At 43.4% G+C, this 23,617-nt stretch overlaps 1 protein-coding gene across 1 annotated transcript in view; it reads left to right on the top strand.

Annotated features, from left to right (window-relative positions):
* The window catches only part of LOC122925724 (transient receptor potential cation channel subfamily M member 7-like), a 204,020-nt gene that overhangs the window by 48,117 nt on the left and 132,286 nt on the right, over positions 1–23,617 (top strand). Inside the window, 5 exon segments of the mRNA XM_044277070.1 lie at positions 13,510–13,548; positions 13,705–13,885; positions 21,692–21,905; positions 22,032–22,156; positions 22,238–22,409. Of these exon segments, the coding sequence (XP_044133005.1) occupies positions 13,510–13,548; positions 13,705–13,885; positions 21,692–21,905; positions 22,032–22,156; positions 22,238–22,409 (731 nt within the window).

Here is a 23,617-nt window from a genome sequence, read left to right as displayed (position 1 = left end):
GGTGTAACAGCGGCTGCTCTGCGCCGCTGTTCCCCTGCTTACCGCCACGGTCCCAGGCGCCGTGGTCAGCGGTGATCTGCGGCCAGTACTTCCCATTCACCGCTGCAGTCCTGAACTCTGTCTGTGTGGGTGCTGTTGTTCTGGGATCCGTTCCACTGTTTGCTCTCAGCCCTGACATCAGCATGCTTGCTGTTTGTTTCCTGCAGCACTTCCTTAAAGGCCGGCGCTCTTCACTTCCTGGGCTTTATGGGTTAGGTCATGTGACCTTGCTGACCTATCCTAGCCCTCCTACGCATATATAAGTGTCTCAGCCACATTCCCAGATGCCTCAGTGTCAAGGTCCTTGTGTCCTGCTAAGGTTCTTGTTTTCATGGTCCCATTGAGAATGTATGCAAGCATTCTATTGATCATGGGGGTCCCAGTGGTCATGCTCTCACCATCAGATTCACCAAAACTGGCAAATCATCTAATGTGTATTAGGGCCCACTGACTCTACCCCGGTAGCAGATGCCAGGGGAAAATAAAGTTTTGGCTGGATTTTTAACATGCCCAATATTTTTGTTCTCGGGGAAGATAAGTTGCTACCATAGGGGTATGGCAGCAGCTTACTTCTCTCTCCCTATTAAGAATGTAAAGTTATATAATTACATAGCTGAGGAGGTTGAAAATTACCGGCATGTACAGGTCCACCTAGCTCAACCAGATAATTCTACTGTGTTAATCAAAAGGTAGGCAACAGTGCCAATGAGATTTATGAGGCTGATAATTAGTAAATTCTTTCCTAGCTTCAAATATAGCAATCAGAATAAATCCCTAGATCAACGTCATGTCTCTTGATATAACTTTTGATATAGTTTTCAAGAAGTGCATCCAGGCCCCGACGGAACTCTATTAGTGACTTCACTATAATTACCTCCTCAGGCAGTGACTTCCATAGTCTCACCGCTCTTACAGTAAAGAATTGCCTTCTAAAACCTTCTTTCCTCTAGATGTAGAGAATGTCCTCTCCTCATGGTTACTGGCCCAGATATAAAAAGATCATTACAAAGATCTCTGTATGCTTTGAAATATTTGTATGTGTGTTATTCAATCTCCGATAAACCATATTTTTTTTTTTATTGAATATGCCCACTCTTGATAACCTGTCTTGGTACTGCAATCACCCTCCTCTTAACCCGCTCTACTTCAGTTATGTCTTCCTTATTCACGCTGCCCAAAATTATACACAATATTCCATGTGTGGTGACTAGGGATTTATTTATTTGCCTTGGCAGCAGCTGACTTACACTGGATGGTAAAGTTAAAGAGGTACTCTGGTTGTTTCAAATTATCCACTATCCACAGAATAACTATTAGATCGGTGGGGGTCCTACAGGGGGCCCCATACCTCCTGCAGCCCCCATGAAATGAACAGAGCAGCCGGTCGCACATGCGGTAGGACCCCCACTGATCTAATTGCTAACCCTGTCCCGTGGATAGGGGATAGCTAGAAGCAACTGGAATACCCTTTCAAGTTTGCTGTCCACAAATATCCTCTTTTCAGTGGCAATTTTATTCAGTGTACATTTAGTTTCTTCAGTGAATAACTTTACATTTATCCACATTGAACTATAAGCTGAACGTTCATGTGTATGGGGGAGTTGGACGGGAGCGTTCAGCCAACAGCTATCTAAACTGTACGGCTAGCTACTCTGTAATAAATGGATGGCAATAAAAGTAGTCCTTCACATTAGATCTATTGTATGTCATAATGCTAGCACTAGGCTCCCTTGCCTTCAGTCCCCTGTGCAGCCTCACTGGCTACACATATTGGATGGTATGCACACTACTGGCAAAAGAGATGTAAATAATAAATAGGGCAATAGGGCAGGGAAAGACAACCATCTCACTAGCACCACCTTGTGGAAGTGGCTCCCTATGAGTCAAAATCTGACTTTTTAACAAGTCTTGGGCTATGACAGGGTACCACGTGGGTGCTAAGCTTCTTTCAAATGTCAGTGTCTGTGATGACATCTGTGACAGGACGGTCAGTGGTTCATTCATGCAGATGTCTGTGAAGGATCTGTGTTTGGTCCATGTCCCTGTTTTGCCCTCTGTGTCATACAAATTCAGTTAAAATCACTGACAAAACACAGATGCCATCCGTGTTGTGCCAGTGGTTTTTCAAGGGCCCATAGACTTCATTGGCCATGTTTGGTCCACATCATGGACTAAAGTAGCGCATGTCACCATGGTTCTTTCACTGACCCATCCATTCATTGATGTGTAAATTGATGCATTAAAATCAATGACTAAGTGTACTCTCCGCTGAGAACACAGCACACGTCCATGATTCACTAATATGTGAAAAAAGTCTTAGCACTGGTATGGGGATAGCTGCAAATCTTTTCACACAGTCTATTGTGGGGTGTCGCTCTGGTAGACATTTGGTAGCTGTGCAGGAAGCAGGGACACAGACAGGATAAAGTCCAATTTTAGTGTTTTTATGTTACACTTAGGGCTCTTTCACACTCTTTCAATCCTGATCAGTTTTATCCTAATGCATTCTGAATGGAGATAAATCCGTTCAGGATGCATCAGGATGTCTTCAGTTCCGGACCGGAACGTTTTTTGGCCGGAGAAAATACTGCAGCATGCTGCGCTTTTTGCTCCGGCCAAAAATCCTGAAGACTTGCCGCAAGGCCGGATCCGGAATTAATGCCCATTGAAAGGCATTAATCCGGATCCGGCCTTAAGCTAAACGTCGTTTCGGCGCATTGCCGGATCCGACGTTTAGCTTTTTCTCAATGGTTACCATGGCTGCCGGGACGCTAAAGTCCTGGCAGCCATGGTAAAGTGTGGTGGGGAGCGGGGGAGCAGCATACTTACCGTCCGTGCGGCTCCCGGGGCGCTCCAGAGTGACGTCAGGGCGCCCCAAGTGCATGGATCACGTGATCGCATGGCACGTCATCCATGCGCATGGGGCGCTCTGACGTCATTCTGGAGAGCCCCGGGAGCCGCACGGACTGTAAGTATACCGCTCCCCCGCTCCTCACTACTACTATGGCAACTAGGACTTTAATAGCGTCCTGGCTGCCATAGTAACACTGAACGCATTTTGAAGACGGATCCGTCTTCAAATGCTTTCAGTTCACTTGAGTTTTTCCGGATCCGGCGTGTAATTCCGGCAAGTGGAGTACACGCCGGATCCGAACAAAGCAATTGTGTAAGAGGCCTTAGATATTCCAACAAAAGCATTGCCTTAACAAATAGGCTTTAACAAACAAAACCCTGCTCGGCTGAGCCAGTACCTAAAAAACCCGACAGTCCCTGACTATACGTGGGACCAGCTGCCCGGCCCACAGGTACAAATGGTAAGTATTGGGTGGCACATGCAGGAGTGGACTGGGAACTTAAAGTGGTCCTGGAAAAAATACTAAAAGTGGCCCTGTTTTGTAGTCAGGTCCAAATTGATGGAAGGAAGGGCCAGCAATACCATATTGTGGCACATTATACCACCCCACAGAGCCAAATATCACAGTCCATCACAAAGTGCTTCCCCCACAGCACAAAATATACCCTCAAAAACTTCTATTGGCTGGCCATGAGAAGGGATTAGGTGGCCCCCTGGGCATCGGCCCACCGGGAAATTTCCCTGTAAGGTCTATGGCCAATCCTCCCCTGGGCACATGCAATACCTTCTGTACTTCAGCAGTCAGCTTCTCCAGGTATGGCCACACTTCTCAGCTCTACTAAGCTTTAAATTAGGCCCTAACGACCCATGTGACTCTCAGCTGTGGGCTATGGAAGTCCAGGACAAAAGCCCGGGTGGAGTGAGCGTCCCACTGCCAACCTCACTCACTCCAGTATAAGCAGGTCCCAGTACATATTTTACAATCTGTCTATGTTAGCTATGGCTAACATAGACAAAACAGGCTATCAACCATGCTTATCCTGTGTCTGGGTTAACCCTTTAGTTCCCAGAGACACACCCAAGGCCTACTACACACAGTTTAACCATTTCAAAGGCAGATATCAGTTCTTCCAAACCATGCCCTTCTCACATACCCTCTGTCACGCCCGTGTGTGGGAGGGAGACACCACACTGGACGAAGAAGGAGAGGGAACAAGGAACAAGGCCTGAAAGCTAGGGAAGAAAGAAGGACACCTCCTAGTCAAATCCCTAGTCACAGTCCTGACTGGCTACCAGTATGAACAGACCCCAAAGGTAGGTGAGTTCATACGCAGGAGTACCTAGAGTCCTAACTCGCCCTATAATACCCTGGCAATCGTCACAGGACTGAGACTACCTATACCTCCAGAAAGGAAGGACAACCAGGAGTCTCCCTCAGGCCTACAACAAAGAGCAGGAGAAAAACAACACACAGATAAACCAAAACAAATGCAAAAGGGAAAGGAAACACCTTTCCAGTAGCTATGACAGCAACAGGAACTCAGCCGAGAACCAAACACCAGCAGAACACAGATACAACTGAAGCTATAAACCGCACAGCATTGTGGGAGAAGCAACTATAAATAAGGAAAGCTAAATGACCACAATAGCAAAACCTGGAGGTTAGAGGTGTGGCCAGTATCAGAAACAGCACAAATGTCTATTGATCCACAAGGAGACCTGTCCGATCAAAGCACATGTTGCCAGTCTCACAGACCTTCTGTCACCCACTTTTGCAGGGACCTCCGTGACACCCTCCCCCTCAGTTCAGATTCATCGGGGCGAACTCCTGACATCCAACAATGGGTCCGAGATAAGGCATCCGCGTTGCCTTGCAGTCTTCCGGCTCAGTGCTCCACTGAGAAACTAAAATTTTGCAGGGACAAGAACCATCTCGTGACTATGGCATTCCTCTCCTTGGATCTACTCATCCAAGTGAGGGGTGAGTGGTCAGTTATCAGACAGAAGTGTCGCCCCAGCAAGTAGTACCTTATCGCTTCTAAGGCCCACTTTATTGTCAGACATTCCTTCTCTACGATACTATAATTTTTCTTGGCTGGCGTGAGATTCCTGCTCAGGACAGCTCCCAGCCCTACGTCTGACGCATCCATCTGCACAATAAATTCTCTCTTGAAGTAATGAGGATGGGGGATCCACACAACGCCAACTTCAAGACCTGAAAAGCACTTTCTGCTTGTGTATTCCACTGCACCATGACAGTCTCTTTTCCTTTCAAAAGTTCAGTCAGGGGAGGGGATACTGTGGCAAAGTTAGGTATAAACCGCCTGTAATACTCAACAATGCCCAGGAATGCTCTGACCTGTTTGGTGCCCACAGGTTAAGGCCATCCCTGGATAGCATCGACCTTGTTGACCTGGGGTTTAATTGTGCCTCGCATAATTAATTATGCCGATCACATACCCCAAGTAGCGCGTCTCCTCCATCCCAACAGCACACTTCTTGGGGTTTGTGGTCAGGCCGGCTGTCCTTAGAAAGTTCACTATGGCCTGTACTTTGGCCAAGTGACTCTCCTAGTCATAGCTGATGATATCATCCAGATATACTGAGGCGTATCTCCTGTGAGGCTTCAGCACTATGTCCATTAGACGTTGGAACGTTGCGGGGGCCCTGTGAAGCCCGAACGGTAACACAACATAGTGAAAAAGACCCTCAGGAGTGATCAAGGCTGTCTTCTCTTTAGTGCGGTCCATCAGGGGTACTTGCCAATATCCCGTGGTGAGATTGAGCGTAGTGAAATACCTCCCAGTCTCTCAATAAGCTCATCTACACGCAGCATGGGATAAGTGTCAAATTTGGATACTTCATTTAACTTCCTAAAGTCGTTGCAGAATCACAACGTCCTATCTGGTATGGGAATCAGAACAATGGGACTGGCCCATTCACTTTTGGACTCCTCTGTGACTCCCAACTGCAGCATTTTCCATACCTCCTCTGCATTAGCCTGTCGATGATCCTCGGGGACTCAGTATGGTCTTAACCGAACTTTCACACATCTGTATTCCTAGCTACAAATTCCCTAGCCTCTTGTCGTTGTTCTTTCGTGAGGGTATCTGCAATCGTCACCTCCACGTCCACTGCCGCAGGCTTGACCATAGCCTATGGGGATAGTACACAATGGAGATTAGCAGGAGACCTCTCTGCAAGCAGACTCTCTCTGTCCTTTCATGCTTTCAGTAAATTGACATGGTCCGTCTGCTCGGAATTCCTCCTACCGGGCTGACGTATCCTGTAGTTTACTTCCCCCACCTTCTCTAGTACCTTATACGGTCCTTGCCACTTGGCTAGAAATGTACTCTCCACAGTAGTAACTAGAACCAAAACCCGGTCACCAGGTTTAAAGGTCCTTACTGTTATTGACCCAACTTTGCTCCTTGACGATAGGCATAACGGCCGCCACCCTGTCCTGCATACTGGTGATGTGGTCTATAACACTTTTGTGGGGGGTGGGTTCCTGTTCCCACGTCTCCTTCGCGATGTCCAGCAGGCCCCTGGGATGTCTGCCATAAACCAATTCAAAGGGAATAAATCCAGTAGAAGCCTATGATACCTCATGGATTGCAAACATTAAATAGGGTAACATAACATCCCAGTCCCTCCCATCCTTGTTGACCACCTTTTTCAGCATACTCTTTAAGGTTTTATTAAACCTTTCTACTAACCCGTCTGTCTGAGCATGGTATACTGACGTGCGTAATTGTTTTATGTTGAAGAGCTTATACAGTTCCTTGGTGACTTTGGACATGAAAGGGGTACCTTGATCCGTAAGTATCTCCTAGGGTAGACCCACTCGGCAAAACATGGCGAATAGCTCCTTAGCTATGAACTTCGCCAATGTGTGCCGCAGTGGGATGGCTTCAGGATAACGGGTAGCGTAGTCCATCACTACCAGTATATGCTGATGCCCCTGGGCGGATTAAACCAATGGACCTACCAAGTCCATGGCAATCCTTTCAAATGGGACCTCGATGATGGGTAGAGGTACCAGCGGACTCCGTAAATGTGCCATAGGAGCATGCAATTTGCATTTGGGACACGACTAACAATATCGTTTAACTTCACTGTATACGCCTGGCCAATAAAACTGCCGCAGTATGTGGTCCAGCATTTTTTGTGGCGCCTAGGTGCCCCCAAAGCACATGTTTGTGGGCTAATACCAGCACCGTTTGGCGATATGGCTGGGGTACCAGCAATTGCTCCCAGGTCTCACCCCGCAGCCTGTCAACCCGGTATAACCGTTCTTGGTCGACCATAAAGTGGGTAAATATCTGATTAGCATCGGCGTGCTGCGGCACCCCATTAATCACCACAACATTTTGCCTAGCCTGGACCAGAGTGGGGTCCTGAAGCTTTGCGGTGCCGAAGTTGTCACGGGATACCTCCAAATCCGACAATGTTTCATCCTAAGTCGATTCACTCATTCCTAGAGTGAGCGTCCCACTGCCAATCTCCAGTATAAGCAGGTCCCAGTACGTATTTTACAATCTGTCTATGTTAGCACCCTGCTTATCCTGTGTCTGGGTTAAGCCTTCAGTTCCCAGAGACATACCCAAGGCTTACCACACACAGTTTAAAGGGAACCTGTCACTGGGATTTTGTCTATAGAGTTGAGGACATGGGTTGATAGATGGCCGCTAGCACATCCGCAATATCCAGTCCCCATAGCTCTGTGTGCTTTTATTGTGTAAAAAAAAAACGATTTTAGAGATATGCAAATTAACCTGAGATGAGTCCTGTCCCTAAGATCAGTCAGGGACAAGGACTCATCTCAGGTTAATTTGCATATGTATCAAATCGTTTTTTTACACAATAAAAGCACACAGAGCTATGGGACTGGGTATTGCGGATGTGCTAGCGGCCATCTAGCAACCTATGTCCTCAGCTCTGTACCCAAAATCCAGGTGACAGGTTCCCTTTAACAATTTTAAAGGCAGATATTGGTTCTCCCAAACAATGCACTTCTTACACTATATATTATTTAATACAACCAGTTTTGGTTTTTTTGCTCAGTGTCCTAGACAGGCAGTGTACTAATAAATGTTACTATATTTCATATTAGTCATAAGAGTCTTATGTACATGGACTGAAAGGCATTAAAGTAGCTTGGTGTGAATAAACAGTTTTGCAATTATGTAATATAAAAAAATTAAGAGAATAATTTGGTAATATTAATTAACATATTCTAACAAGACAACCCATTCTTAAAGGGGACCTGCAACCTCTTCTTAGGGCTGTATGTTGTGCCATTCCTTTATTATTCCTGCTAGAAATTATGAATAAATTAATTGCAGTGTGCAATGAAGTTCCAGCTGGTGTTAGTGGTTGGAGATGTGTGCAAAATCTGACACTGGCACTACTGATTGGAGAATGTTAGACCATGCAGCGGCATTCCCAAACTGGAAACACCCATCTGGACCTTCATTGTAAACTGGTAGCAATTTATTCATAACTTCTAGCATGAATAATAATTGAATGGCACAACACAGAGTCATAGGAATAGTTGCTCCAGATTTCTTATTACAAGGGCAAGTGGTACAAGTCATCTTTAAAATTTCCTGGTGATTTTCTGATTATGCTGGGTGAAGCTGTGAGAAGCCATATACTTATGCAGATGTGTATCATACGCTAATGCAGAGTTTAAACTATTCCCCAAAATACTGTTACATTTTATATACATTATATACAGTCCTGATCAAAAGTTTAAGACCACTTGAAAAAATTGGCAAAAAATCATATTTAGCATGGCTGGATCTTAACAAGGTTCCAAGTAGAGCTTCAACATGCAACAAGAAGAAATGGGAGTGAGACAAAACATTTTTTGAGCATTCAATTTAATGAAAACAACGAATAAACTGAAACAGGCTGTTTTTCAGCTGATCAAAAGTTTAGGACCACACCTCCAAAAAAAAACTAAACCCCCCCAAAACAGAAATCCAACTTTCAAACATGAATTCAGTAATTAGTAGCTCCGCCGTTATTGTTTATCACTTCCAAAATTCGTTTTGGCATGCTTGATGCAAGCGTTTCCATGAGGTGAGTGGGAACATTTCTCCAAGTGGTGAAGACGGCCACACAAAGGCCATCTACAGTCTGGAACTGTTGTCCATTTTTGTAAACTTCCCTTGCCATCCATCCCCAAAGGTTCTCAATTGGATTTAGATCAGGGGAACACGCAGGATGGGCCAAAAGAGTGATGTTGTTCTCCTGGAAGAAGTCGCTTGTCCTGCGGTCATTGTGTACTGTAGCGTTGTCCTGTTGAAAAACCCAGTCGTTACCACACAGACGAGGGCCCTCAGTCATGAGGAATGCTCTCTGCAACATCTGGACATAGCCAGCGGCCGTTTGACGCCCCTGCCCTTCCTGAAGCTCCATTGTTCCACTGAAGGAAAAAGCACCCCAGACCATTATGGCGCCCCCTCCATAGAAAACATCTCAGGTGGGATCTGCTTGTCATGCCAGTAACATTGGAAACCATCAGGACCATCAAGGTTAAATTTTTTTCTCATCAAAGAATAAAACTTTCACCATGTTTGGTGCTCTCTTGCAAAGTCCAAACAAGCAGTTCTGTGGCGTTCAAGGAGACGAGGTCTTTGAAGACATTTTTTGTTTTTGTAGCCCTTCAGTCTGAGATGCCGTCTAATGGTTATGGGGCTGCAGTCAGCACTAGTAAGGGCCTTAATTTGGGTTGAGGATTGTCCAGTGTCTTGACGGACAGCCAATTGGATCCTCCAGCTCAGTGCTGATGAAACTTTTTTTGGGTCTTCCACTTGACTTTTTTGTTGCAAACCCTCAGGATCATTTAAGAAATTCCAAATGACTGTCTTACTGCGTCCCACCTCAGCAGCGATGGCGCGCTGTGAGAGACCCTGCTTATGCAGTTCAACAACCCGATGTTATGTCCTGCTCGGGCTATGTGCAGAGGTCTGCCAGATTAGCAGCACGTGTCTAGTCTTTTGTTTTGTTTTGGAGTCGAGCTAGATCCGCCTCCCTTCAGGTGCACTGGGTGGGGTTGTTGGTTTAAATTACACCCACTCCCAGTGTTCCGTTCGGGTTATAGCTTCTGTCTGGCTCTGTGGAAGTAAGGAAGGAAGGATTGGCTTTTCCTGCTCAGAAAAGATAAGTTGGTTATTGTTTTCTTGTTGTTTGCTGTCTAGGCTGTTAGAGAGACGCCTGTCCCCTCTAGGTTCTGAGGGAGCAGGCTGGCTCTATTCCCCTTCACCATCTACGGGATTTTAGGGTATTTGCAGCCCAGGCACGAGGACACATTATTCCCACCTTAAGGGTCTGAATGTGGGCATAGCAGTATAGGGAGAGCTGGTAGGGAAGTGTCAGGAGGTGACCCTGATTCCCAGCTTCTTGCCTAGATACTTGTTTGTTTATTTTTCTGTGTATCTGATGTCCTGTCTGCCGTGACACCCGACCAAGTTCAAAAAGGGAGAATTTGTTTGCCTTTGCCATCACAAGGTGTGACTGCCTGACAGAAAATGACAATGAATCCACATCTTTGCACAGATTTGGCCTTTTAAAGGCATGTGGTCCTAAAATTTGGATCAGCTGAAAAACAGCCTGTTTCAGTTTAATCGTTATTTTCAATTAATTGAATGCTCAAAAAATGTTTTGTCTCACTCTTATTTCTTCTTGTTGCATGTTGAAGCTCTACTTGGAACCTTGTTAAAATCCAACAATGTAAAATATGATTTTTTGCCATTTTTCAAGTGGTCTTAAACTTTTGATCAGGACTGCATCTATATGCAGTACTGTGCAAATGTTTTAGGCAGGGGTGAAAAGAATGCTGTAGTGGGAATAGTTTATTTTTATCAGTTAAGAAAAGGCAAAACAAATGAATAAGAGAAATCTAAATCAAATCAATATTTGGTGTGACCACCCTATACCCTCAAAACAGCATCAGTTCTTCTAGATACGCTTGCTCACAGTTTTTGAAGGAACTTGGCAGGGACGTTGTTTTAAACATCTTAACAAACTAACCACAGATCTTTTCTAATCCTTCTATCTCCTCATGTAATCCCAGACAGACTCGATGATGTCGAAATCTGGGCTCTCTGGGGGCCACATGATCACTTCCAGGACTCCTTGTTCTTCTTTTTATAATTATTTATTTGAAAGCATCGTCAATTCCATGGCGCTGTACATCAAGAGGGGTTACACATACATAATCTAAAAAATACAAATACTATTAACAGACTGGTACAGAGAGGAGGGGGGACCCTGCCCGCAGGAATTTAAAATCTACAAGGGAAGAGGAAGGACACAGTAGGTAGGGTAAAAGCTGCTCATCTGGCTGGGAGGTGGCAGCATGTTTATTGCAGCTGGTAGGCTTTCCTGAATAGGTGGGTTTTTAGGTTAATTTTAAAGGTTTGGGGGAGAGTCTGTTGGTCTGGGGTAGTGAATTCCAGAGTATAGGAGATGCAAGTGAGAAATCTTGTAGTTGATTGAAGAACAGATGAGAGGAGAACAAAGAAGGAGGTCCTGTGAGGATAGGAGATTACATGTGGTGATGTATCTGGAAAGAAGGTCAGAGATGTAAGGAGGGGATAGATTGTGGACGGCCTTATATGTATTTGTAAATATTGTAAACTGAATTCGCTGGGGAATCAGGAGCCAGTGAAGGGATTGGCAGAGGAGAAGTGAGGGGAGATGTGGATTAACCAGGCAGCAGAGTTGAGAAAAGATTGGAATAGTCCAGGCAGGAGATGACGAGAGCATGCACTAGCATTTTAGTTGACTCAGAGGTGAGGAAGCAGCAAATATCAGAGATATTCTTGAGTTGAAACAGGCAGTTGGAGGTGAAGGTTTGAATGAGTGGCTTAAAGGACAGGGCAGAATCAAATGTTATCCCCAGACAGTGGACCTGTGAGACTGGAGTAAGTGTGGTGCTGTTAACTGGATTGGATAGGTCAGGTAGGGGAGCTGAAAGACATGGTGGAAAGATGATTCTGTTTTCTACATGTTGAGTTTTAAGAAGCAAGAGGAGAAGAATAAAGACGTTGCTGACCGACATACTGGGATTCGCAATAGAAGGGAATTGATATCTGAGCCAGAGAGGTAGATTTGAGTGTCATCAGCATAGAGGTGATATTGGAAGCCATGGGACTCTATGAGCTGTCCCAGGCCTAATGTATAAATGGAGAAAAGTAGGGGACCAGTGTCAAAAGCAGAGGACGGGTCAAGAAGCCGCAGCACATTTAGCTTTGGCAGGTCGCAGAGATGGGGCGATGGCTGGGTAAAGAGGATAGGTCCAGGGAGGACATCTTGAGTGTAGGTGTGATGGTTGCTTGTTTAAAAGAGGAAGAAAAGACACCAGTGGTTAGTGATAGGTGGAAGAGATGGGTTAGAGCAGGAATAACTATAGTGGTGAGGTTAGGGATGAGGTTGATGGGATTGGGTCAAGGGCACAGGTGGTGAGGTGTGACTTGGAGATTAAGGTGGAGAGCTTTTCTTCAGTGATGGTGGTAAACTGGGTTATGTAGGAAGAGCACTGGGCAGTTGTGTACAGGGCTAGTTGTGGTTGTTGCTTGAAGCTCTCAGATTTTTTCAGTTTTATCTTTGAAATATAAGGCAAAGTCTTTGACTTAGATAAGGGATGTGGGAGGGGGCAGCAGGGGACAGAGTAGAGAGTTAAATCTATTAAACAATTGTTTAGAGTTGCAGGAAAGATATGATATAAGAGTAGAACCACTTGTTTGTATGATATAAAGTCTTCCTTGGAGTGTTTTCTTTCAGTGTCATTCTTGTTTCAGTTTTTTTGTTTGGTGAATGTGCCAGGATTGTTGATTAATTTCCCAGGTTCTGTTGTGTGTCTGTGTGGGCAACAGAATCAAGAGCTGAAGTAAATGTGGTTGTGTAGAAAGCAGCGGCTGTGTCAGCATTGTGAAGGGAAGATATGGTGGTGAGAATGGAGAGATTGTTTTAGGTATTTAAGGGAGACTGGAGGGGCAGTTGAAGAAATAGTGGTTGAGAATGTAATAAAATTGTGGTCAGAGAGGAATATAACAGGGTTTGAGAGATTAGATGGGGAGCAGAGGCAGTTGAAGAGCAGGTCTAATGTGTGTCCATCTCTGTCGGTGGCTGTGGAGGACTATTGTGTGAGGCCAAAGGAGGAAGTAAGAGATAGGAGTTTGGAGGCAAATGAGTGTATATCAATCAAAAGGGGTGTTTAAATCCCCTGTGATGATGGTGGTAATGTTAGAGGAGAGAAAGTGTTGAAGTCAGGTATTGAAGGATCTTTATGCTGAAGATAGTTCTTAACTACATTGGTTGTATGTTTAGGGTAATTTTTCCTGCTGCAGAATAAATGTAAATTTACACAATTATTAACATTATTCTATTTTTTTTTTTTATATTCTTACTTTGATACATTTGTCTGCACGTGCCTAAAACTTTGAAAAAAATTGTACATAGAGCTAGACATACTTACTAATAGAACTAAATAATTTTTCCATTCAACTAAAATACATTTTTGCCAATATTAATACACATGTACAATGCTATCAAGACATAGCTATAGAATTTCTAACCTATTTCTTGTTTACTCTAATTAGATGTATCCCTGGGTGTCAGATTTGCCAACAGCTTGTCCGGTAAGTTCTGAGGCAACATCAATATTGTATAGTATGTGTAGATGTTTCTGCTGTGCCTTTTTAGGATACCTGAACACACAGTTTCCCCACTATAGTAAGTTCATGGCTTCGAACATAGTGGCCATCGATAGTAATGATATAAGTGTTTATCAATAGGTGTTGCTGTGGTCGTTTGATCAAAGAGCACCATCTTTTTGCTGGAGATGACGACATAAATCCTTCAGATGATCAAACACAGTCAACAGTTTGGACCGTAGATGAGCATACAGTAAAAAGTCCTACAAATGCATACGGCACAATTGACTTTCAAGGTGGTTCACAAGGCTGCAAAGCCAAGGTAAATGTACTGTGTATGTTAACAAAATTCCTTATAAGAACCATAAATAACCAAGGAAATTAAATATATGTTATCTGGTTATGAGTAGGGATGAGCGAATCGACTTCGGATGAAACATCCGAAGTTGATTTGCATAAAACTTAGTTCTATTACTGTACAGAGCAGGAGCTTCGTACAGTATTATAATGTATTGGCTCTGATGAGACTTCGAGCAATAACTTCATAAATTAATTTGTACTGTAAAAAAATATTTATCGAACTTGGGTTCGGTTCGGTTCCAAGTGGTACCTTGGCTCATCGGAGCCAATACATTCTAATACTGTAAGGAGCTCCAGCTCCATACAGTATTAGAACAAAGTTTTATGCGAATCGACTTCGGATGTTTCATCCGAAGTCGATTCGCTCACCCCTAGTTATCAGACCCCAATCTAATGATTGGTTGAACAGATTATAAACTCCTCAACTTTGAAACTGGAACACCAAGAGCGAAAAGTAGTGCAATTATGCAGTGGCGTACATAAAAATCATGGGGCCCCATACCAAAACTCAGAATCGGGCCCCCCCCCCCCCAATAAAAAGTACATTACAGCTGATTAGTAGGGGTGGGTGTATTGGGGTGATATTGATGAAGAAAGTCTCATTAATTAATTAAAGTGTATTTAGTGTTTTTTGTTTTTACATTTCATTACATTATATGTTTATTGCATATTATGTTTGCAATGTTCACACAGAGCATCGTGAGGGTTAAAATGGTGGAACTGGAACTAGCTCCAATTCTGACAGCTGATGCAGTGTACACCAACAGCTGATGGCTCAGGCTCAATTTCTGAGCTTGTGCCATTACAGCGCTGTACAAGTACATAGCAATAGGGCAATGAGAGGCAGGGAATGAATCGCCCCTCAGAACTTGAAGCATAAGTGTGGGGGTGGGAGTTGTATTTCTATGGGGGATGCTGTTGAGGGAAGGGTTGTATGTCTGCTGTGTGCCTTGCACTTATAGTAAGCTATTACTAGTAGTGCAAGCCACACAGACCCTCCCCATATTCCCCCCTCCACATTGCAGCACAGTGTGAGTGACTATTTACCCTCTTAACAGTCACTCACAAAATATCCTGCTGCAGTTGCCTCTGCTGGCTGGGTCAGTCACTCATACATACTGTCTAGTAGCCAGGCTCTCAGATTGCAGGGTCTCAGGGCCTCAGCTGCAGGCTGCACTGAAGATGGGTGGGCTCTCGCATTGCTCAGGCGCTGGACTGTGGAGCTTAACGCCGGCATAAGCAGACCAGAGGTCAGGTGTTAGCTGGCCAATAAGCAGCAAATTAGGCAGCTATGGCAAGGAGGAGGGAAGGAATCAGGAGTAGGACAGGGGCCCGTGTTTATCTCTGTATTAAGTGCAGCCTGTATTTAATTCAGAAAGGGGGCGGAGCCATGCAGCCTATATTGACGGTACGCCCATGGAATTATGGAAATCACAGGATCGATAGACATGTTATTGCTAGACAAATGATAACAAATGGAAACAAAATATTCAAAACGTCTTGATTTATTCAGTATCGAGTATGAGTGTCACATGCAGAAATACACGCACGTACACGTCTTCCCACCTAGTGTATCAGCACGGTTATTAATGGTTGTCTGATGAATGTTCTGCCACACTGAATGCACTTGGGCATGCAAATCATGATCCGCTTCTGGCAGCTCCTTTTAAAATTACTGACCAATGACGTCCCATATGTGCTGGATGGGAGACAAGTCTGGAAACACTGCAGGCCATGGTAGCATGTTTAGGCCACACAAGCTGCTTATAGTAGCTTGCGCAACATGAGACCTAAAGTTGTCCTATTGAAATACGACTCCTGGAACACTACAACTGGTTCCAAGATCAAATCAATGTAACACTGAGCTGTTACTCTAACTGAAATGAAAACTAGAGGGGTCCGGCCACCATTTACTAAACCACCCTACACTATAATCCCAGGAGTAGGATTGGTTTGAAGATGGGTTACTGTAGGTTCTGGTAGACTGAGAGTTGTGGATAGAAGGCATGTCCCACAGTCTGTGGCTCTCCATAATTCATTTGCAGCACTTTCAGAGTGCAAGAGCAACATGGAGGATGCCTCAAGCACAGTGGGTGAGAAACAATCATCTCCCATGCCTAAAGTATGTAAGACTGCAGCCAAAGACAAAAAGGAGAAGGTGAGGATTGATAGTAAGCAGCTGTTGGTGGGCGTTTCCATCATAAGAGGTGTGAAGTTTGAGGAGAATGGTGTTGTGAGATGTCTCCCTGGTGCTACCGCTAGCAGGGATAGACGACGGATCCTTAATATTGTTAGGCAAGCAAAGCAGGAAAGGGAAGTGGATGTTATTCTCCATCTTGGGACAAACGATCTGGCTTGCAATGAGGTTTCAAAGGTGAAAGAAGCTTTTCACACACTTGGAAAGGCTATACGGGAGGTTGCATCAACTGTTTCATTCTCTGCAGTTTTGCCTGTGCATAACCTTCAGCATGACAGGAAGATGCGCATTAAGGAATTCAATGTATGGCTTGGTGAATGGTGTCTGAACCAAGGGTTTGGCTTTGTGTCTCATGTTAGCTCTTGTTGGAATGGAAAAGAACTGTACAAGAAAGATGGTTTGCATCTTTCTCTCAAGGGAACAAATGTCCTCGGTGAACAGTTCCAAGTATTTGCTAAGGAGCATTTAAACTAGGAAAGGGGGGCAAAAGAGTGATAATCCAGCAGTCCGACTGCCCCCCGGAACAATGCCAGAAGAGGCCAGTAGCACAAAGGTTAAGAAATGACAAGGTTTTTTTTTACCTATGTAAATACTGAATTGGTAGTTGTAGTTACGAACACTATCACAGAAGTCAACTACCTAAAATCTAACTTTTAATCAAAATCAGCTAAAAGATGAACATAAATGATCCCTCACTTGGGGATTGATAAACAAACAGAAGACATACACAGAAAGAATAGAGCCATATTGAGGACCAGGTAAAGGAGGGCCAATCTAGTGATATGGTCGGGCCAGACACACATGGGTCACTGAATGTATCCCTGTGATGTCCCTGTGTTATTCTCAGCCCGGAGATGGTCCCTGATGGTGGGATCACTCCGTCCCCGTGCCTTACCTAATTGTCCTTGGAAAGCCCTGATCTCAGAAAAAGACCCATATGGATGTTCGGGTCCCGAGATATCCACTATACAAACAAAAAATGTGTCCTATCGGACAGTCCAGAAAGATATCTGGATCAAACAAACAGAGTCACGACTTATACAGATGCCTGAAAAGTGGCGCTCTGAAACAGGGTCTTGACGCGTTTCCCCTCGACTATATGGTTCATCAGGAGACCAATAACATTATGATAGGTTATGATAAACACACAATGTATAGAAAATGAGTTGCCTTGTAGATTAATGGCAACAATGGTTTTTCAAAACAGTGACCGCACCAGGACTTAATCCATATAAATGGTCAGACCAACCAAAATAGAGAAAAAAAAACCAAAAAAAACCTTTCTGTTGTAATTCAGACAGTGCGGCGCCGCATGGAGGTGCTCCAGTTATTTTGTTTTTTTTCTCTATTTTGGTTGGTCTGACCATTTATATGGATTAAGTCCTGGTGCGGTCACTGTTTTGAAAAACCATTGTTGCCATTAATCTACAAGGCAACTCATTTTCTATACATTGTGTGTTTATCATAACCTATCATAATGTTATTGGTCTCCTGATGAACCATATAGTCGAGGGGAAACGCGTCGAGACCCTGTTTCAGAGCGCCACTTTTTAGGCATCTGTATAAGTCGTGACTCTGTTTGTTTGATCCAGATATCTTTCTGGACTGTCCGATAGGACACATTTTTTGTTTGTATAGTGGATATCTCGGGACCCGAACATCCATATGGGTCTTTTTCTGAGATCAGGGCTTTCCAAGGACAATTAGGTAAGGCACGGGGACGGAGTGATCCCACCATCAGGGACCATCTCCGGACTGAGAATAACACAGGGACATCACAGGGATACATTCAGTGACCCATGTGTGTCTGGCCCGACCATATCACTAGATTGGCCCTCCTTTACCTGGTCCTCAATATGGCTCTATTCTTTCTGTGTATGTCTTCTGTTTGTTTATCAATCCCCAAGTGAGGGATCATTTATGTTCATCTTTTAGCTGATTTTGATTAAAAGTTAGATTTTAGGTAGTTGACTTCTGTGATAGTGTAAGAAATGACAAGCTCAGAGTCTTGTCTACAAATGCTCGCAGTCTAGGTAATAAGATCAATGAACTTGAGGCTACAATGGCATCTGAGAATATAGATGTAGTGGCTGTTACTGAGACGTGGTTCAAGGGGAGTAATGACTGGGATATATCTATACCAGGGTTCTCTCTATATAGGAAAGACAGAGAAGGCAAGAAGGGGGGAGGGGTGGCCCTGTATGTGAAAGATAGCATAAAATCTAATTTGATACAAGTTAGCGAGAACAATTTAGAGTCAGTTTGGGTTACCTTGCAGCTTGATAATCATAAGGTAACTCGTGTAGGTGTGATATATAGACCACCTAGCCAAGTCAAAGAATTAGATGATCTACTAGTTGAGGAAATAGCTAAAATGACATTGAAGGGGGAAGTTATCATTATGGGAGACTTCAATCTTCCAGATGTAAACTGGAAAACCAAAATAGCTAGTTCTGCCAGGAGTACAGATATTCTAAATTCCTTACTGGGATTATCTCTACAGCAAGTAGTGGAGGAGCCAACCCGGAAGGAGGCCATTTTAGATTTAGTATTCACAAATGGGAATTTGGTATCTGATATTACTGTAGGGGAAAGCTTAGGATGTAGTGATCACCAGTCAGTGTGGTTTACTATAAGTACAGTGACTGAGTCACACCACACAAAAACAAAAGTTTTAGATTTTAGAAAAACAGACTTTTCTAAAATTAGATTAGTGGTATACGAGTCCCTATCAGACTGGAACAGTTTCATTGGAGTCCAGGAGAAATGGGACTACTTAAAAGTGGCACTATTGAAGGCAACAGAAAATTGCATTAGGCTTGTCAGTAAAAGCAAAAAAAGGAAGAGACCACTGTGGTACTCAGCAGAAGTGGCCAAAATCATTAAAAACAAAAAGATAGCATTTAGGAATTATAAAATAAAACACAAAATGAGGATGACAGGCAAATTTATAAGATTAGGCAGAGAGAGGCCAAACAAGTTATAAGAGCTTCTAAAGCACAGGCAGAAGAGAAATTAGCTCAGTCAGGGAAAAAAGGCGATAAGGCATTCTTCAGATACATAAATGAAAAAAGGAAACTAAAACAAGGAATTACCAAATTAAAAACAAAAGAAGGAAGGTATATGGAAGAAGATAAAGAGCTAGCTGACTGCCTCAATGAATACTTCTGTTCAGTTTTTACAAAGGAAAATGAAGGAGAAGGACCTCAGTTAGGAAAGAAGACTAATGAATCTTTTGATGCATGTGTCTTTACAGAGGAAGAGGTTCTAAGTCAACTGTCTAAAATTAATACAAATAAGTCACAGGGGCCTGATGGGATACACCCAAAGCTATTAAAAGAGCTCAGCGGTGAACTAGCAAAACCATTAACAGATTTATTTAACCAATCACTGGCAACAGGAGTCGTCCCAGAAGATTGGAAATTAGCAAATCTTGTGCCCATTTACAAGAAAGGTAGTAGGGAGGAATCGGGCAACTATAGGCCAGTAAGCCTGACATCAATAGTGGGGGAAATTAATGGAAACCATACTTAAGGAGAGGATTGTGGAACATCTAAAATCCCATGGATTGAAAGATGAAAAACAGCATGGGTTTACTTCAGGGAGATCATGTCAAACTAATCTTATTGATTTTTTTGATTGGGTGACTAAAATAATAGATGGAGGAGGTGCAGTAGACATCGCTTATCTAGACTTTAGTAAGGCTTTTGATACTGTCCCACATAGAAGGCTTATCAATAAAGTGCAGTCTTTGGGCTTGGACTCCCATATTGTTGAATGGATTAGGCAGTGGCTGAGGGACAGGCAACAGAGGGTTGTAGTCAATGGAGTATATTCAGACCAAGGTCTTGTTACCAGTGGGGTACCTCAGTGATCTGTTCTGGGACCCATATTGTTTAATATCTTTATCAGCGAAATTGCAGAAGGCCTCAATGGTAAGGTGTGTCTTTTTGCTGATGACACAAAGATTTGTAACAGGGTTGATGTTCCTGGAGGGATACACCAAATGGAAAAGGACTTAGGAAAACTAGAGGAATGGTCAAAAATCTGGCAACTAAAATTTAATGTTGATAAGTGCAAGATAATGCACCTGGGATGTAAAAACCCAAGAGCAGAATATAAAATCAGTGATACAGTCCTAACCTCAGTATCTGAGGAAAGGGATTTAGGGATCATTATTTCAGAAGACTTAAAGGTAGGCAGACAATGTCATAGAGCAGCAGGAAATGCTAGCAGAATGCTTGGGTGTATAGGGAGAGGAATTACCAGTAGAAAGAGGGAGGTGCTCATGCCGCTCTACAGAGCACTAGTGAGACCTCATTTGGAGTATTGTGCTCAGTACTGAAGACCATATCTCCAGAAGGATATTGATACTTTGGAGAGAGTTCAGAGAAGAGCTACTAAACTGGTACATGGATTGCAAGATAAAACTTACCAGGAAAGATTAAAGGACCTTAACATGTATAGCTTGGAAGAAAGACGAGACAGAGGGGATATGATAGAAACTTTTAAATATATAAAGGGAATCAACAAGGTAAAAGAGGAGAGAATATTTAAAAGAAGAAAAACTGCTACAAGAGGACATAGTTTTAAATTAGAGGGGCAAAGGTTTAAAAGTAATATCAGGAAGTATTACTTTACTGAGAGAGTAGTGGATGCATAGAATAGCCTTCCTGCAGAAGTGGTAGCTGCAAATACAGTGAAGGAGTATAAGCATGCATGGGATAGGCATAAGGCCATCCTTCATAAAAGATAGGGCCAGGGGCTATCCATAGTATTTAGTATATTGGGCAGACTAGATGGGCCAAATAGTTCTTATCTGCCGACACATTCTATGTTTCTATATCTTCACAGTGTTGACAGCTAGTCTCCAGACCAGTCTCCAGTTATCATTGACAAAATCTTATAGCCCAATGTCATGCAAATGCCTCCTGATAGTTTGCGTAGACACTGTTTGCCATCCTAGGCTTGGGAAATCATATCCAATTGCAGTACAGAATGGATCACTACGTACCATTCTTCTTATTAGACAATCCACCCATGCATAGATTTGCCTGTGTGCACTTTTTGCTGTCATTCTAGTTCATCCCAACAAGTGGGATGCACAACATTAAACAATGGTGACATCTTGGACTAGGTGCGTAGTCATCTGCTGGAGTGATAAACCAAGGTCTGTCAGTTCAAGAATTCTGTCCCTCTCAGTTTGTGACAAGTGGCCATAAATCGCACATCGATGAACAGGAGGCATCACACAATGATTTCACACGACTTGATCTGATTTTTGAGGTTTCAGGTGGCTAAAAAACTTTGCTTTCAATCTGGCTTTTATGCCCCTCCCACATGCCACAGATTGAAGCTAGGTGCTTGAAATTTGATCATGTGCAGATCTTAACAACACCTGCTAATTCATTGATTTGTATAACCTTATGGCTTATCCTTGGTGTTGTAATTTCAGCATTGAGGAATGTATGTTTCCTATAATGTATCATGAGAACAGACATTCATCTTACTATCAGGAGCACTTGTGCGTAAATAAATGTACAGTTATGTCTTGTTTTCTATTCCTTGTAGTTTGTTAGATTATCTTATGACAGCAGAATTGAAGACATCCTTTATCTCATGGTTAAGGAATGGAAAATGCAACTTCCAAAGCTGCTTATTTCTGTACATGGTGGTACACAGAAATTCGACCTTCACCCTCGTATTAAAGATGCATTATCCAAGGGGTTTATTAAAGCTGCAGAGACCACAAGAGCTTGGATATTGACAGGAGGAGTGAATAATGGTAACTGATCAAACAGAATTGCATAATTGTTGGTGTAGTACTATAGTGATTTTTTTCAGTATGCTTTGCTCTGTGAGCAGAGCTAGACTGCCTGGTCTTATATCTATAGCTTCTTTTTGGTTACAGGGGTCGCCGAACACATTGGTGATGCTTTGAAGAACCACGCTTCCCATCTGTTCCATAAGGTGTGCACCATTGGCATAACACCATGGGGCTTAATTGATGGTAGACAGGATCTGATTGGAAGAAATGTAAGCTTAACTCCTTCAACATTTCACACTTTGCTGTATTTCTTATATTTGTAGCTTTCATTGTGCTTTGTGTTCTTCAAGGTTGTTGCTCCATATCAGACATTACTGAACCCTTTGAGCAAACTCCATCTACTAAATAGCCTTCACACCCATTTTATCCTGGTGGATGATGGAACAGTTAGACAACACACAGCAGACATTCACATACGGTGGGAATTAGAAAACAGAATTTCCCTGCAACAGATCCATGCAAGTAAGTTTTCTTCAGAATTTTGAATTTTGAAACGGATTTAACATTGTCTTTACTGTTTACTTTTGTGTTACAACTGGTTTAAATAGATTATCCCATGACAAGCACTTATCCACAAGATAGGAGATAAATGTATGATCCATGGGTCCAACCACTGGGATCCGCATGATCACTAGAACCTTGTCTAATCTCTGTCAGCCCCATAAACATTGGAGTGGCTGGGTGCATGTGCAGTATGGTCACTGTTCCATTTAAATACCTCCAGGAATAAGAGCTTGGGATCCCCATTTAAGTGATCAGTATGGTACCAGTGATTGGACCCCGAGCGATCAGACATTTATTTCCTATTGTGTGGATAGGTGATAAATGCTTGTTGTGGAATAACCTGCTGTTACCGAAGGTACTCCGTGTGCATTCTGTTTCCGTATGTCCGTATTTCCGTTCCGCATTATGGACAAGAATAGTACTGTTCTACTAGCGGCCAGCTGTTCCGTTCCGCAAAATACGGAATGCACACAGACATCATCCGTATTTTTTTCACATACATACGGTCATGTGAACAAGCCCTTAAAGGATAACTGTCACACTTAGACCCCAATTTCAATTTTCATATATGTAGTTACTAATAATATGATATTCCAGAATCAGTTACTATTAGACTGACTTACCCCATCTTTAATAAGATTCAGCCCTTAGCAACCAGTCTGCATAAAACTGCAATTTCACTATTCAGTTAAGATGGCCGCCACTGCTCTCACCCTGAGGCTAATCCTGCCTGCCCTCACTAGCCAGTAACAATAGCCCCCCAAAAGTGTCAGTAACCAGAGCCCTCCCCCCTAAAGGGTTAATCTCCTGCAGCACAAAGGGGTCCTCTTACCACATATTGCTTTCATTTATACACTGAGCAGATGGCAGATCTGCCTTCCCTGGTCTGCGCTGCTCCAACTCTGCATTGTCCAGCTCTGCTGAGTGAGGGAGCGTCTGCCAAGCGCAGGGACAGGGAGAAGTGCACACAGCCCAGGCACTGTTATCAGCTGCTGGGGAAGACCTGGCTTTAATCATTTACTTACAGTCCCTGGCTGTCAGGAATGTGACCTTGCACGCAGCGACCTCCATCTATCAACAGATAGACGGACCATGCCTAGCAACCCTATTTTAAGCACAGGTAAAAGTAGGCAGTACAGGGAACAAAAATGTGGAATTAAGGGGTA

This window comes from Bufo gargarizans, chromosome 2 (assembly GCF_014858855.1).
Source record: "Bufo gargarizans isolate SCDJY-AF-19 chromosome 2, ASM1485885v1, whole genome shotgun sequence".
Classification (NCBI taxonomy): domain Eukaryota; kingdom Metazoa; phylum Chordata; class Amphibia; order Anura; family Bufonidae; genus Bufo; species Bufo gargarizans.
This window is presented reverse-complemented; position numbering and strand designations above follow the sequence as displayed.